Source organism: Eublepharis macularius, chromosome 11 (genome assembly GCF_028583425.1).
Source record: "Eublepharis macularius isolate TG4126 chromosome 11, MPM_Emac_v1.0, whole genome shotgun sequence".
In the NCBI taxonomy this organism is placed as follows: domain Eukaryota; kingdom Metazoa; phylum Chordata; class Lepidosauria; order Squamata; family Eublepharidae; genus Eublepharis; species Eublepharis macularius.
Genome location: NC_072800.1, coordinates 52,100,389 through 52,117,114, shown reverse-complemented (window position 1 = coordinate 52,117,114; position 16,726 = coordinate 52,100,389). Strand labels below are relative to the sequence as shown.

Genomic DNA, 16,726 nt, shown 5'->3' with positions numbered 1-16,726 from the left:
GGGGCAGAGGCGCACACCACGGAGCCGGTGTGCCTGGCCCACATCTGCTGCAGCTGGCCAGCCCTGCACTGCCACCGCCACACACCCCCGGCTGGGTGCAGCAGCCATGGGCCAGGCACGGCAGGTGTCCGGGGCGGCGTGTGGAGCGCAGGCAGCATCTGCGCGCCGTCCCAGCCACCCGCTGGCCAATGGGGCCGGCTTTGCTGCATGATGATGTCATCATGCATTGCCGTCATCATGCAGTCGGGGGGGGGGGGGGCGCGTACACACATAGGGGCAGCTGTGGGCACCAGAAACCCTTGCACCGCCCCTGGAAACAGCACAAGACAAGAGGCATTTTTTCTTGCATTTCTTTTGCACAACAGCTTCAGCACAAGTAGAAAATTTTGCATGTTCTACTGCCCCCTAAGTCATCTTAATCATGAGCATGTAAAATAAACAAGCAGCTTTGATAATCCACATTTAATATTAGGATAGTGAATGTAGCGAACTGAAGCTTTGAAGTCTTATGTAATCCTCAAATATAGCCATGCAAAATTATCAGATTTCTGGAGCAGCATATAATCATTGGGAAAAAATGGGAAAAGAGGATTCAGTGAGTTTAATAAGGAGAATAAAAGTGGGGATCTTCCACCATTACATCCTATAAATGCTCCGAGACAACTTTATTAACTGGACAGAGCAGAACAAACTGAACATAGCAGATTAGATTGAGAACAAGGCGTGGGTTTCCACGGTCCTTCCCATTTCTAGTCCCATCAATGTGAGGAGAAGTAAACGACTGAACTGGGAGATCCTTGCATTGCAGTATCTAAAGGCTGCATTTCTCAGCTTGGTCCTTCACTTCTTATAATTGTGTGAATTGCTAAGAGTACATGAGGTCTAGTACCGATCTCCTCAAGGACAAATCCAGCGGAGAAGGCACATCTAAACAAGCTCAGAAAGAGTTCTGAAAGTGAGCGTGTTGTCTGAATTAGGATAAGAATTAGGATAATGTTGACTTTTTATGCGGATAGTTAATCCATTTATGGTTAATAAAACAATTCTTAAAACAATCTTTCTTGCTAGAACATCATAAATACTTATCCTAGGAAATACTGAGCAAGTGTTTTGGTACTTCAGTTGACTCTCCTTTTTTTCCTCATTGATTCATTTATTAGCCACATAGTATAATAACAAACTACTCAGCGTTATCAGGGACCATGTTAAAATACAAAGATTTTCTCAACCACTTTTTTTTTTTCAGGAAATTGGATGGTTTGATGACCATAGCCATGGTGTTGGAGTACTGTTAACCAGACTTGCTACAGATGCTTCTCAAGTCAAAGGTGTATGTGTTCTGTTTTATTTATTTTTAAAAATTTCTACAATGAAATTTTAATTACTCTACTTGGATCAAGATGTTATTCAAGAAGCAATGCATCTTCTTTTGAAATTACCTGGCATTTTAAATACCACACTCTTGGTGTCTTAAGCAATTTATGAATACCGTTAATGATGCAAGTTGCTGTAACTAAAGTTTCTATGCCTACCTTGTTCAGTATAATGCATCCATCTTGACATTCATCCAGTCAAAGGAGGGCTGGTTGAGTACTTACTAGCATGAAAAAAGGACTGTAGTGCTAATGCTAACTTCCTAGGTTGGAGTGCAAATTTTTAGCGTGTCATGCTGACCTCAAGTTGGTGCATTGACATACTCTTGCATTCATTCTAGAATGCCTTTGTGAAAATCTTGGTTGCTAATTCTAACAAGGCGAAACTATGAAATGGCTGTTATGTATGGCTACTATAAAGCCATTTTTTCAAAAATGTTAGTGGCATTGCTGAGCAGGAGCAGGGCAGCTGCATTATAGTTGAGGCCAAAAGGGGAATAAATGTTTCTGCCAAGCTGCCTTAATTCAGCTTTAAGTATTAAAATAGCAACATGCGTAAATATAAGCCATTGAAGCATTGAGCTTTTGCGTTTTTATTTTAAAACTGTAGTTCTGAAATCAATAGAACCCATTTATTTTGTTTTTCTTTACGGCAGGATAAATAAGGTAACTTCAAATGTTCTTTTGTTTCAGGCAACAGGAAGTCGACTGGGCTTACTAACTATGACTATCTTTACCCTCCTTGCTGCTATTATTATTGCTTTTATACATGGCTGGCAATTAACATTACTCATTCTGGCCTGCGTTCCTTTTGTTGCTATTGCAAATGCTATTAGAGTTCGAACAATGGCTGGTCATGCATCAAAGGATCAAAAAGCTCTTGAAGAGGCCGGAAGAGTAAGTCTCCAGATCTGAAATGCATATACATGATTAGATCCATGGTACTGACAGTGGGCATACATATTGCACTGTTCTTAATTTTTGTTGTTTGGTGCTTGTTCAGAAATCCCTTGGTTAGTTAATCAAGTTCCATAAGAATGTGACCTGTGTACATGACCATAGCAAACTGTCGGTTCAGAATTTTTCCGAAGACTCTAGGCCTAATTAAGGTAGACAGAACCCTATACAGCCAAATATGGCTTTCTGCAGGATGCTACCTGTCCCACAAAAGCTAAGCTTTTAGTGTTTGGTAGATAGAGTTCACAAAAACCGTGATATATCAGTGGCACCATGCATTCATCATTCTTCTTGCTCACCTTGCCAGAAAGAGACACTTGAGGAAGCATAGAGAGAGCCTGTGTGCCCATGCCAATAAGCAAAGGGCGGGATGAAGCTGTCTGCTTCATCTTGCCTCCAATGGCTGCTTCCTGTTTCTCATGCTCTGCTTCCTGAAACATCTTATTTTCTGACAAGCGTTATGGGGATAAGGAAACTGTTACTGAGCTGCAGTCTTCTGCTTCTGGGCGGTGGGGAAGCATCTCAAAGTTTCCCCTTAAGCAGGAAAAGGACCCAGCAAAGGAGGACCACTGTGAGGAAGGAAGGCAAGAACTCAGTCTGATGTCCTGTTTCAGAGAAGCCAAGGAGCAAGTCTACAGCTAATGAGAATCTTGTAATACCGCCCCCCCCCCGCCCAAAGAGTGCCATGGTCCAAGGCTTCCACGAAGGTTAAAGGTCCTTATCATGCTATTCTTCTCCCAACTTTTAATAGTGTGGTACCAATTGCTTTACATTGCATTGGGTCAAGTGCTGTGATCTCCCTGCTTGAGCAGCTGGGAGTCTGCACAAGTATATGAGCCTAAGGGAAAAACAGATGGCTGCTCCCCTACAAATACAAGTCAGCAACAAAGGAACAAGTCCACGGGAAGCAAACTACAATATTAGACAATAAATTTGCAAAAAGTGTATTCAAAGTGCAAGTGCTATAAATAGTGATAATTCATACATATTGTAAATTCATACACATATATTCATTCCATGATCCTCACAGATTTTACAGGGAAAGCTACATAAATAGGCATTAAACAATCGGGCTACAAGTCCATAGACCTTTTTGTAAATTCTTATGCAAGGTATTGTGCGAGTACAAATATTCCTGAATCCTTCCAGATCAAATAGGAGCGACACTGTTGGAAATGAAAAGCAAAGTTCCAAACCACGCCCAATCTGAGGCCGGCTTCACGCTGCAGATTTCGTGACACCTTCGTCAGGCGCGTGTAGTTCACTCCATCAAGTCAGGACAAAGCACAATCCAGCGTTATTTCATCATCATCAATCTTGAAAGCCCATAACGCGGCAGCTATGCTTACTCTCTTGCGCGGCAATGGTGTCGCTCCTATTCAATCTGGAAGGATTCAGGAATATTTGGCTGACTTCTGAGTAGGCCTGCTTAGGATTGTGCCATCTCTTTGGAGCAGCTTTTCATTTAAATTAATCAGTTGCTCTCTGTTTAGGCTGCTGGCTTTTATAGCACGGAGGTTATAAAACTAGCTATTTATTGTAAGATGCATTGGGTTCTCTGTGTCTGAAGAAAGGTGGTTTGTAAGTCACTTTGGTGTAGTGATTAAGAGCGACAGGACTCTAATCTGGAGAACTGGGTTTGATTCCTCACTCCTCCACTTGAGTCAGTCACAGCTTTCTGGAGTTCTCTCAGCCCCACCCACCTCACAGGGTGATTGTTGTGGGGATAATAATAACATACTTTGTAAACTGCTCTGAGTGGGTGCTAAGTTGTCCTGAAAGGCGGTATATAAATTGAATGTTTAAAAAAAAGTCTTTTAAAACAAGCATTTTCTTAAGGCAGATGTTTTTCGTTTCTCAAAATTAGATTTCAACCGAAGCTGTTGAAAACATACGGACAGTGGCTGCATTAACAAGAGAAGACAAATTTTTTGAGCAATATAAGACAAGCTTAGAAGGCCCATACAGGTGATCCTTTCATGCAACACATTGACTTGTTTGTATCTTGTGGGAGAAATGGAGAGGGTGCCGCTCCCTTTATAGCTAGAGTGTAGATAGTATTACTGAGTAAGGCTTGGAGCCGAACTAGATGAGACAAATTACATGAGTCTATGCGAGTGGCCAGATTCGTTATTTTTCTTTACCTTCCTGTGTCTTTTTTACCCCCGGTTAACTCATGTTCATGGCTCTGCTCTGTGCACATGTCAGCAAAAAAGCGGTTTACGTGTAGTCCCATTGGCAAGGGATAGCCAAGGTGATCACCTGGACCCCCAGGTAGCTTTTAAAGTAAAATTTTATCCATGCTGTACCCTGACAGTAGGGTTGCCAGCTCTGGGTTGGGCAATCCCTGGACATTTGGTGGTGGAGCCTGGGGAGAGGAGAGTTTGGGGAGCAGAAGGAGCTCCTCGGGGTATAATGCTATAGAGTCCACCCTCCAAAACAGACATTTTCTCCTGGGGAACTGAGGAGATCAGCTGTAATTCTGGAAGATCTTCATGCCTCACCTAGATGGCAGCAATCCTACGGGACAGGGGGTTAAAACCTTCCACCCCCACAAACTTTTGCTAATCCAAAGCAACCCTCCATGCTGTTAACTTTTTAATGGAAAAAAATGAGCTAGCATTTTGAATGTTAACTAGATTATATTGCTAATTAAGTGGCAATTTCCTTAGTGTGTATATATATTTGTCGTTGTTAAAATAGGGATGGTCTAAGAACCAAAGTTGTTTGCTGTTCTTTTTGTCTCATGACAAAGTATGGTTCTCTAAATTCTTCTTTTTATTGGCTGTATCTTCTATCAGGGACTCACTGCACAAAGCTCCACTTAATGGGTTTACATACGGAATATCTCAATGTGCCAACTTTTTTATAAATGCTGCAGTCTTCAGATTTGGAGCATGGCTTATTGCACATCAGTTCATGAACTTTGAACAACTCTTTATGTGAGTGTGTATTCCGTTTATAAGAATGGAAAAATTGATATTAATCACTATTTACTGATCTACAGTGCACAGCTATATATATTAATATCATATTTATTTTAGTTTAGTTACTTCATTTATACTCTGCCTTTCCACCCAACGTTGGGGACACAAAGCAATATACATAATTCTCCTTTCCTCCATTTATCCTCACAACAACCCTGTGAGGTAGGCTAGCCTGAGTGTGTGTGACTGTGTGTGAGACCAAGGTTACCCAGCAAGTTTCCATGGCAAAGTGGGAATTTGAACCTGGTTCTCCCAGATCCTAGTCTGACACTCTAACCACTGTACCACGTTGGTGTATTCAGTTGTTCAGAGTTATTTAATGAGGCAAAGCAGACAGAAAAAGAAACACTTATACATTGTTATCTGTTGCTTATTGCCTAGTAGACAACCCTTTTTCATTATATTTGTTGAGTATTTGACCACAGCAACTTTATAAATCTGAAAAAGTGAATACAGCAAAGAGTATCTCTGGACATATGCAGAAAATGTCCTTCCCTCACCACTAAGGAAGTGAAGAACATCTAGTCTGAGATGTATGATTTCCCCTTTACCTGGAGCCAGGTATCCTTTCCAGCAGAAACTTGAGTGTGGAATGTTAAACTGGGATCTTGGAAGGGAGGTGAAGAGGAAGGGGCTAAGGAGTGATCTAGAGAAATAGAGGGGAAAGATCAGGAGCTGTCAGAGGTTTGAGATAGAAGGGAACAGTACAGGAGAAGATTATATTTAGAAACATGTTTTCTATTTATTTTTTTTAACCTCTCATACCTTTTTGCCATATGAGACAGACACTAAGGTAACAGCAGTTTACTAGTTTGGGGTATATTTGCAAATTTGCTTGCTGAAAACTAAAGCTTTTAAAGCCCAATACTATGCATGTCTATGCAGAAGTTCCAATCTGTTGACTGGGGCTTACTCCCAAGTAAGCATGCATAGGATTGCCGCCTATACTGCAAGGTTCCTGTTGATGGTGGGCAAACTCCCAGCAATTGAAGCCTTTGCCCGCTGATAGCTGGCAATCTGCGGAAGAAGGCAGGCCACACAGCGATTGCGTGCCATCTGCAGTAATCTGGCAAGGAGGCTGGGAAAACGGACACCCACACTCCCAGCAGATGATGTCACTTCTGGTGTGAAACATAGCGAAAAATGCACTGCAAGTGATGTCATCAGCTGGCATCACAGAGCAGCACATGCACAGAGAGGGAACTCACCACCGCCCATCCTTCCCGCTGCCCCCTCCTGCTGGTTACCAAAGGGACCTGGCAACCCTATTAATACCACTGTTTTTCTGATTCTAGAGTCTTTGCTTCAGTGATTTTTGCTGCTATGAATGTTGGGCAATCAAATTCTCTTGCACCAGATTTTGGCAAATCAAAAGTTTCTGCTCAAAGAATTTTTCAACTTTTGGATCGGAAACCTCTAATTGATAGCTACAGCGAAGAAGGTGAAAAACTGGTGAGGCTTTGCTTATGGTGCTACAGAAAACTTTTGATTGTATTAGATTTTAAACGTCTCTTTTTTGGCAAATAAGACAGTATAAATAAACAGCAGTCGTTTTTTAATTGTTACCTGAAGGAATTCTTAACTTTTTTTCAGTAAAGGAACTGCTGTTGGAAATTCTTATAAGCAAGTTAATTAAACCAATCAAGAATACTTATCCTCTTAGGACCTACCTACAAAAATATATTTTCATTGTGTCCTCTGTGAGTGCATGATCAGACATCCTCTGTGACTTTCTTTGGAAAACTTAATTCATGTGCAGGCCGACTAAGATCAGAATCGCATTGTATCTGGAGGGGGCTTAAACCTGAGCTATTTTCCTGACCTGAAATGGATGTGGGGAGCCACTTTTCTGCCTCTTGGGGAAAACTTGCATGTGGCTGATATGTGCACATGGCTTCACTTAGGGGAGCAAGCAGTAACTCCCTGGGGCTATTTCAGGTCAGTAAAATGATCTGAGGAAAGGCTACAGTTGTCTTGATCAAAATCTTGAGGAAAAGAATGTGTTCCTTAGAAAGGATATGCTCTAAACATGAAACATGTTTTTCATATCATCTTCAGCAAATCCAAAATGTTTCATTGAACTTAATTTTGTGCTCATTCTGTAAAAATCAGAAGGAAGAAAAAAATTATTTCTGTGTATCTTGCCAAATTATTATCAGATTGATTGATTGATTGATTGATTGATTGATTGATTGATTGATTGATTGATTGATTGATTGATTGATTGATTGATTGAGAGACCTGCTTGGAGCAGTTCACAAGTAAAAACGATACCATAAGATCATTAAAAAGTCATAAATTATCAATATTAAATGCAATTTTTTATAATTTTTTCCCTCTCTCTAGAAGACATTTGAAGGCAACATTGAATTCAGGGATATCCATTTTGTATATCCAACCAGAGCAGAAGTTCAAGTATTGCAAGGACTCAATATAACGGTTAATAAAGGGCAGACTCTGGCACTGGTTGGGAGCAGTGGCTGTGGTAAAAGCACCTCTATTCAACTTCTGGAGAGATTTTATGATCCAGGATCAGGGCATGTGGTAAGTCAACACCTACCCCAAAGAAGTTGAAGCACCCAGTTCACTTCAGAAACTGGCCTAGCAAGTGATTTGGGGCTGTTTTGGCCTTGGTTGGGGCCAAAATGGCCCAGATCAGGGCCAAAATGGCCTGGATTGAGTCGGTATTGAGTGAGAGAACCCTCCCCTGCCTGACACCAACCCAATCCCGGCTGTTTCTGCCATGATCCGGGCCCAAATGGGCCCAAAATGGCCACTTTCATCCATTTGGGGCCAATTTCTGCTAGGATTGGGGCTGAAACAGCCGGAATTGGGTTGGTGCCTCTTCCACCCAGTCCTGGCCGTTTCGGTTCCGAGCTGGGCCCAAAATGGCCATTTTAGGGGCTGAAACAGCTGGGATTGGGTTGGTGCCAGGTAGGGGAAGCCTCTCCCACCCAGAACTGACCCAGTCCTGGCCGTTTTGGTTCCAATCCGGGCCCAAATGGGCCCAAAATGGCCATTTTGGGCCCATTTCCACTGGGATCGTGGCCAGAATGGCCAGGATTGGATCGGTTGCAGGTGGGGGACCCCTCCCCTGCCTGGCACTGACCTGGCCCAGGCTGTTTCGGCCCTGATCCAGGCCCAAATGAGCCCCAAATAGCCATTTGGGGCCCGTTTCGGCTGGAATCAGAGCCAAAACTGCCAGGTTTGGGTTGGTGCCTGGTGGGGGGACTCCTCCCCTGCCCGGCACCAACCTGATCTGAGCTGTTTTGGACTCAGTACAGGCCAAAACATGCCCAAAATGGCCATTTTGAGCCATTTTGGGCCCTTTTCGGCCTGGATTGGAGCCAAAACAGCCCTGATCGGGCCACTGCCAGGTGGGGGAACACTGTCCCATCTGGCAGCAGCCGAATCCCGGCCATTTTGTGCCCTATCAAATCAATTATGCTAATAATAACACACTTCTGGTGATGTCAAGGGGCATGGCATATGCTAATGAGTTATGCTAATGAGTTCTTGCCGCTCTTTTTCTACGAATGACCCCTGGGTATACTACAGTCAGGGTGAAGATAAAATGCCAAAGAAAGATTGTTTTTTCAGGTTAGCTCTAAGAATACCTATACTGGTCACAAGAGATCAGTGACAGAAGTAGGAGCAAAAGGTTTGACTTATTAACTGCCTTCATTTTTTTAATGTATCCCTATATTCACTAGATCTTAACAGGATCCCAAATGCAGTTTCAAGTCCCATAATTGGAGCATCATCCTGGACTGGGCGGGGCAGTCATCCCTGCTGTTGTATTCCACAAATTGGAACATCCTCTTAATCTTTTTTCATCACACTTTTAATTTTTGCAGGGAAGCATGTCTGCACTACTTACATCTGTTTTCGTCCTTTCAATTTCTAGCTTGTAGATGGAGTGGACACCAAATCTCTGCACATCCAGTGGTTAAGATCCAAGCTGGGGCTGGTGCAACAGGAGCCTATTCTGTTTGACTGCAGCATTGGAGAGAACATCCAATATGGAGACAATAGCAGAGTTGTCAGCCAGGAAGAAATTGAAGAAGCTGCCAAAGCAGCTAATATACATGATTTTATACAAAATCTCCCAGAGGTAAATGAAGAAGTGCTTTCATTGTTCAGCTCCTGCTGCCTGCAAGAGGACAGCGATCCCAGCCCTCCTTTCTCATGTTCTAGCAAGAGTTGTTTTTAAATAATACTATCATCCAAATTTTAGATATTGTTTTACCTGTTTTCAGTTAATTTTAACGGTCCAGGATATTTTTACAAGTTTTCTAGTAAAGCTAAATATGCTATGTATAGAATCATAGAATCATAGGGTTGGGAGGTACCTCTAAGGTCATCTAGTCCAACCCCCTGCACAATGCAGAAAATTCACAACTACCCCCCCTCCCCAACTGCCCCAGTGACCCCTGCTCCATGCCCAGAAGATGGTAAAACACCTCCAGGATCCCTAGCCAAATGGGCCTGTGGAAAATTGCCTTCTGACCTCAAGGTGGCGATTAACATTACTCTGGGCATGTAAGAAGGGCCACGAGAACTAAGCACTGATGTAACACATTCTGCTCTCCCACTTGTCATGATCTGCCCAGGTTCACAGAACCAGCATTGTTGTCATATGGCCATCTAGCCTCTGCTTAAAAACAGAGAGATGACACACTTCTGGTGATGTCAAAGGAGAGACACCCACCCCCCACCCCAAGGAAGCCTGTTCCACTGAGGGACCACTCTAACTGTCAGGAAGTTCTTCCTAATGTTTAGCCCCAAACATTTCTGATTTGTAAATATTCTGTACCACAGCTCTGAATGGTGTGTTACGCATTCTGTGCATTGGCATTCTATCACAGAGCCTGTTATCTGGGTTCCCCCCCCCCCAAAATTACAGAAATATAATACTCGAGTTGGTGACAAAGGAGCACAGCTGTCTGGAGGCCAGAAGCAAAGAATAGCCATTGCCCGTGCCCTTGTCCGTAAACCAGCAGTTCTACTCCTAGATGAAGCCACATCTGCTCTTGACACAGAAAGTGAAAAGGTTAGTAAACCCTTGCTTTACTGCTCAACAATACAAATGAGAAATAGTTGATGAGTTTAAAAATGTATGTCAGGAACTGTTGTGTCTGTACTATCATTGCGAAGATGTTTTGTGTTTTGCTATTGACTGCAGGTTGTCCAGAAGGCCTTGGACAATGCCAGAAAAGGTCGAACATGCATTGTTATTGCTCACCGATTGTCCACTATCCAGAATGCTGACATCATAGCAGTCATCCAAAATGGCAAAGTGATGGAACAGGGGACTCACTCTCAACTGCTAGCAATGGAAGGGTTCTATCATACACTGGTCAATGCACAAGTTCCTCATTAACCTAGATTTCAAAGGGGGTCCTATTGACAGAGTCAGGCATAACAGATAAACAGCCAGGATACAAAGAACTAAGCAGCTATTTCTGTGCACCCAAGGCAGTTTTGAGCTTGTGTTTTGCCTTTGGAACTATGGATGAGATCTGAATTCTGCTGTACAGAGAACACAAGTCAAAAATTCCACCAGGCATGCATTCTCTTGCTAGCCTTTGGGTGCTCTGATAGTTCTTTGAATGTTGCCACAATGAAGGCTAGTTATGTCATGTTTGTAAAACTGTCATTAAGTAATGCTGATGCAAAATGCAGGCATGTGGAATGCCTATATGAGAAGAGAAAGAAACTTTATATATATTGCTTTGGTGTGGATTGTTTTTATACATGATACTGAATTTGACTTTTGTAATAGTGGTAATACATAATTTGGCAAAGCCAATAACTTGTAATAAAATTAATTGATATGATTGAAACATGCCTTGTGAGCCATGTATGCCAATATTGTGCCAAAGTGCATTTCCCAGGAAAGAGAATATGTACAATCTAGCCTATAAGAATCTTGAAGCAGAGAGCAGGAGAAAACATTTTACCATACACCAAAGGTGCATGCAGAATTTACATCCCCAGTTGAACTACGTAAGCGGCCTTGGCCGTAAAGTAGAGAAAAGGGTATTTTTAAAAAAACTTCATTCAAATACTTTCAAAGCATTTTGTAAAATATATCATTAACTGTTACTAAACTTTTATGAATATCATGTTTAGACAAGCCCATATTACTGCAGTTTATGGATAGTCTTCTTCAATATGTAAATAAAGAATAAAAATGAGTAATTTTAATACTGAGAGAAAAAACACCTGTTGCATTAACAGGTACTGTAAATAAAGCATAACCCGTCAGCTCAGACATGTCTTCTCTCAATGCATTTCAATTTGGCTTCAGGCCAACTTTGACTTTGGTTCAAGTTTATTTTATTTATTGAATTATTTCATTTAATTTCTCCTCACTGGGGACCCAAAATAGCTTAGAATATTTTTCGCCTTCTCCATTTTATCCTCACAACAACCCTGTAAGGTAAGGTAGGCTGAGAATATGTGACTGATCCTTGCTCATCCTCTGACCGGAGCCCAGATGACTGAAGTGTCGCCACTGGAGTTTCGATCGCAGGTACCTGCAACAACTCATAGCAAAGACAGGTGGTGAGTACATTTTGGGGGGACCAAGTTTGGGGATTGTTAATTGGCTTATGGTTTGGACCACTCAGCCTTAAACCTTCTCCCCAAATATTCTGGAAATGGGAGGACTCTTGTTTCTCTGGGCTGGATTTGGTATTCCCAGTCTAAAGGTCCTCCAAGGGTAATTTCTACAGCAATAAGGCTGAGAATGTCTTAGGTAGTAAATACTGGTAGACCTCAGATTCAGATAGCTGGGCTGATTGTTCTGGTAGGGATATTTCCTCCTCCTCCACATCTGAAGGAATTCATCCTTCTTCTTGTCATTACAGACTCTATCTGAGGACGATCCCCCTGCTCCGTGGGGATCCCTGACTGATAAACATTACAAACTGCCTTATTCTGACTCAGACCATCGGTCAGTGTTATCTCCTCAGACTGGCAGCAGGTCTCCAGGGTCTCTGGAAGAGGTTTTTCCCATCTTCAGTTCTGTTCCTGCCTCCAGGGAAAGCGGTTCTTCAGCAGACTAGTTCTGCTGCCTTTTTTCTCTCTGTCTCTTATTTACCTTTCTTCTCTTCAAACCATTCTTTACCTTACTTCTTAGTCCTTCTCCTCCCATTTCCTCTTTTTTTACTCCTCTTGCCAAAGAAAGAAAAGAAGAGGACGATATGGCCTGTAGAGAGTCATCGGACTCTGAAGAAAGCTTCATGGAGGACAGTATGGGCTGTTCCCACGGAACTCTCCTACTGGCTGCAGGAACAAGCCCAGCCAGCACCAGCATGCCTATTAGGCTGTGCAGTTCCCCAGCAAGGAACTGCCCTCAGAAGAGACACAGGCCTCTAAACAGCCCCATCTTTCACAGAGGGAGCTTGTTAAAACAGCGTGTCTCAGTCAGCCAGCTGAGAACAGCATCACCTGGTGGAGGTCAATTTTGGCGGGAAACATGAACGTGATGAGTAAATTCCCATCTAATCTCAAAAGACGTGCTTGCCAATCTCCTGGCGGGAGTGACTATTGCAAAAAAAGTATTGTAATTGGTGACTACTGGCACTTCTCCACCTGTTTCTGTCCATCAGTGAAATATATCCTCCTATTTTTTCATTAGTTCAATTACAACTTACCTAATGAACGTAATAAACGTACTAGTTTATTAGTGGCAGTTACAGTTAAAAAGTGGTGACCACAGAAAGCAGTGTAGGTGGAGGCTGACAAAAGGCATTGTGCCAATACATGTGAGAAAACAGCACAATTGCATGAAACAGATACTTATCCAAAGAGCTCTCCAAACAACTGGCTGCCAGCTCCCTAATGGCATTCCAGCATCTAGTTGCTGATATATTATCTGTGTAAAAACAGCTTCTACACAAACATTGCTACTGCCACATTGGGGCAATTTGCTGGATTTTTCTAATAGACTGTATGTATTATATAAAATTTTGAAAAAAAAAAACCAGCTAAAATCTCCTGACTGATACAGTAAACTTAGTTTCCATCTACTGAACAACAAAGATAATGCTCACCTTCAATTTATTTACTACATCGTTGCCAGATATACGATCCCTGATGATTTATTGCAGCCCTCAGGGAATAGCTTTGTTCTTCACGATTAGGTCTTTAGAGAAGATGCCCTAATTGATGTTTCTCTGATTTCTCAATCAAGGTTTGGCCCTTGGTTTAATATGATTTAAAAAGATCATTGTAGGGCCTCCTACTTAACCAACATAACTGCGTATAATCTTAGGAGGACCATTGCACTTTCAAACAATGCCTACAGAGATGCTAGTGAGCTGATATAAAAAGATGCCAGTTGACCAACGCACCTGTATATGTGGCCATTCAGTGGAGGACCTCCATCATTATATCCTGGCTTGCCCTCTATATGCAGAACCTAGGAATAAATTCCTGGCTAAAATCTTGTTTGCTCTACATCCCCTGTCTGGCTCTGATAAGATTGTTACGATGCTCTCAAACAAGGATCCCTTTATTTCACTAAGATTGGCACGTTTTGCTTTAGCTGCTAGGAAGATCAGAGCAAAGGAATCAGCCATTGATTTGCTGTGATTTCTTTTGAAGGTTTTATTAATTTAAAGTTTTTTAGTAGGGCGTTTTTGTGGTTTTGAAGTGTTTGATTACCTGATTATTTTGATAATGTATTGATATTTGAGAGTGTTCTGATATTGTGAAGGCCAATGGCCATATACAATAAAACAAATCTGAATCAATCTGTATGTATTAGTATACATTATACTGCTTAGTATAATGCATGAGTTACTTCCGAATATAAGTTCAAACTCCTGCTGATTTATGTGGCAGTGATATGCTTAATTGTAATCCAAATCGTATTTTAGTTACTGTAATTGAAATACAAAGTAGCAGCAAGCCCCCCTCCCCCCGAATGGATGAGTTGCTTCTATGAAACAAGAGCCATGTGCTGAGACATCTGTAATGTGATTTATTTTTAATACTTGGTAACGGAGTACAACTTGGAATACACAGAGTACCATATAAAGATTCGTGTTTCAGTTTTCTTATAAATCTTATTTTACACATCTTTTGAGAGTTGAAACTATTTTTCCATGTAACTCTGCCAGTCCTTTGAATGTTCTCCTCCCCCCCCCCCCCCGCCCCACCTCACTACTCTGCTTTGACTTGCATTGTTTTAAAACTACAACCTATTTGGTAGTACTTTTCACCCTAGCATCCACTTACACAAGAAGGAAAAGTATATTCATTTATTAAAGAATCTGTTCTTGAAGGAGTACTAAGGTGGTTTATAAAATAAAACCTGCATAATAGGCATAAAACAGGAAAATTACCCATCCAAATCCATTTAAAATTTAATTACAATTCTATGATGTTAAAAAGGCTCATAGGAGAAAAAAGATCCCAAATGCACGTTACCAAATTTTGCTGAGCTTCTTGGAGGAAGAGTTCCGTAACAGACTAGGGATCTCAGGTCCCTCAGTGGGGGATCCCCCATTCCCACCCTCTACCCCCTGTCACCACTCACCTAGCTGGCGGAAGAGAATGGCAGGGGAACAGGCCTCCCAGGTGCAATTCCATGGCAGTGCAACAACATTACTCTCTGGAGTAATGTCATCGGGCCACTCCAAAAGCGCTCCTGTGTTTCTCAGTGGGCTGATTTGGGCCCCAAACAGGATGAATCAGGCCCGTTTGGGGCCCAAATTGGCCCACTGCAAAGCATGCGCATGCTCCCAGGCCTGTGCGATGACATCACTTCCCAGAGTGATGAAAAGGTGAGCGCTGGGTCCCCCCTCCCAGAGTAAGGGGACCTGGTAACCCTATAACAGACATCCATCCTGCCCAAATCTATTTTTTGTGTGGTGTAGCTTCCACCCCAATCTGGTGCAGTGTAAGTCTAGGATCTTGGAGACACAGGTTTGAATCCCTCCTCTGTCGTGGAAGGCTGCTGGGTCAGTTTGAGCCAGTCACACACACTCAGCCTAACTTACCTCTCAGGACTATTGAGGGGGGAAAACTGAACAAGAAAAGAATAATATAAGCTGCTTTGGCTCCCCCTCTGGGAGAAAGGTGGGGTGGGGTATAAATGAAGTAACCCAATTTATTCTCATAAATACCAATCTCACCTCTTATGGCAGTAACATCCAAATTGGGTCCTATTTGTTCATTTTGATTCAAGGGGAAAGAGGGTCATATAAGAACAGTTGAGTTGCTAACTGAGCTGGGAAATTTCTGGAAATTTGGGAGTGGAGCCAGAGAATGGCAAGGTTTGGCAGGGGAGGGACCTATAATTCCATAGACTCTACCTTCCAAAGCAGCCATTTTCTGCAGGGAAACTGATCTCTGTAGTCTGGAGATGAGTTGTAATTCTGGAAGATCTCCAAGCCCCACCTGGAGGTTGGCAATTCTGAACCGGCGACCTGGAGTCCTGCTTGTAATGAGCACAATTCATTCCCCTTTCCTTGCACGAGCAGAGAAAATAGCTCTTCTAGTCAGGCCTCAACTGATACGCTGCCATTGTGCCATGCACGCTGAAGCAATGCCTTCCTGTCCCCAGTCTGGGGGGCCTCCTGCACATAACACAGTTTATTCGGTGGCCCATGCTTCCCTAGCCCCTTAGTACGAAACACATTTGTGCATGCTAATTTTATAAAAATCTCAGCTACTTTTATGAAGCTGCTTTAGGAGAGTTGATCACATTGCAGCATATCTTATGGATAAATCTAAGTTACCATTCACTAGAGGAGGATTCCAAAACGTTGTCACCAAGAGTCTCTCTACCTGAGACATCTGACACATGAAGAACACATGTGGGGAGATTAAATGGTGGCTGGGAAGGGTAATTTAAAAAGACAGAGCTGGTGGCAGGGCAAAGGATTTACTATACTCTAGAGGTGTGTAAAGGGGCTGTGAAATGCCAAAGAGAAACTTCAGCCCATTATAACCTCTCCAGGTCCAAGCCCAGTTCTGGAAGGCAGCTCCAGTACATTTCCATTCCTCACTTCCCTCTGGTTGCAATCCCACAGTTTTAGACTGGAGAGGTGAAATTGACAGAGCCTTTTGGGAGGTGAAGATGAAATTAACCAACCCTCTGAGGAGCAATTTCCCTCATCCCTGACTCTTCCCAGTTAGCATTGTGTCTCCCTGCGCCTGATGAACACATGCCAAGGTACGTTGTATAAAGAGACTCCCAAGCTAAGGGGCAATAGAATGCTGCATGACAGAAACCAGAAACCTGCAGGCCAGAGTCAGATTTTGCAGCCTTGATGTGAGCAGACTAAAATATCTATATTGAATAAATATGCAATGCTACTACAATCAAATTCTTGATTTGTTTGGACATGGACACTGTGTAGAATTAAATCAAGTGATAGCACTTCATTT

General features: G+C 42.5%; 1 protein-coding gene across 1 annotated transcript in view; it reads left to right on the top strand.

Moving 5' to 3' along the window:
* Nucleotides 1-11,085, top strand: part of ABCB5 (ATP binding cassette subfamily B member 5) — a 46,280-nt gene extending 35,195 nt beyond the window's left edge. The window contains exons 16-24 of the mRNA XM_054990938.1: nt 1,247-1,330; nt 2,067-2,270; nt 4,198-4,298; nt 5,132-5,272; nt 6,613-6,769; nt 7,664-7,861; nt 9,225-9,431; nt 10,224-10,370; nt 10,503-11,085. Coding sequence (XP_054846913.1) covers nt 1,247-1,330; nt 2,067-2,270; nt 4,198-4,298; nt 5,132-5,272; nt 6,613-6,769; nt 7,664-7,861; nt 9,225-9,431; nt 10,224-10,370; nt 10,503-10,700 — 1,437 coding nt within the window. The 3' untranslated portion in view covers nt 10,701-11,085. The remainder of the gene's footprint in view (nt 1-1,246; nt 1,331-2,066; nt 2,271-4,197; nt 4,299-5,131; nt 5,273-6,612; nt 6,770-7,663; nt 7,862-9,224; nt 9,432-10,223; nt 10,371-10,502) is intronic.
* The last annotated feature ends 5,641 nt before the right edge of the window (nt 11,086-16,726 follow it).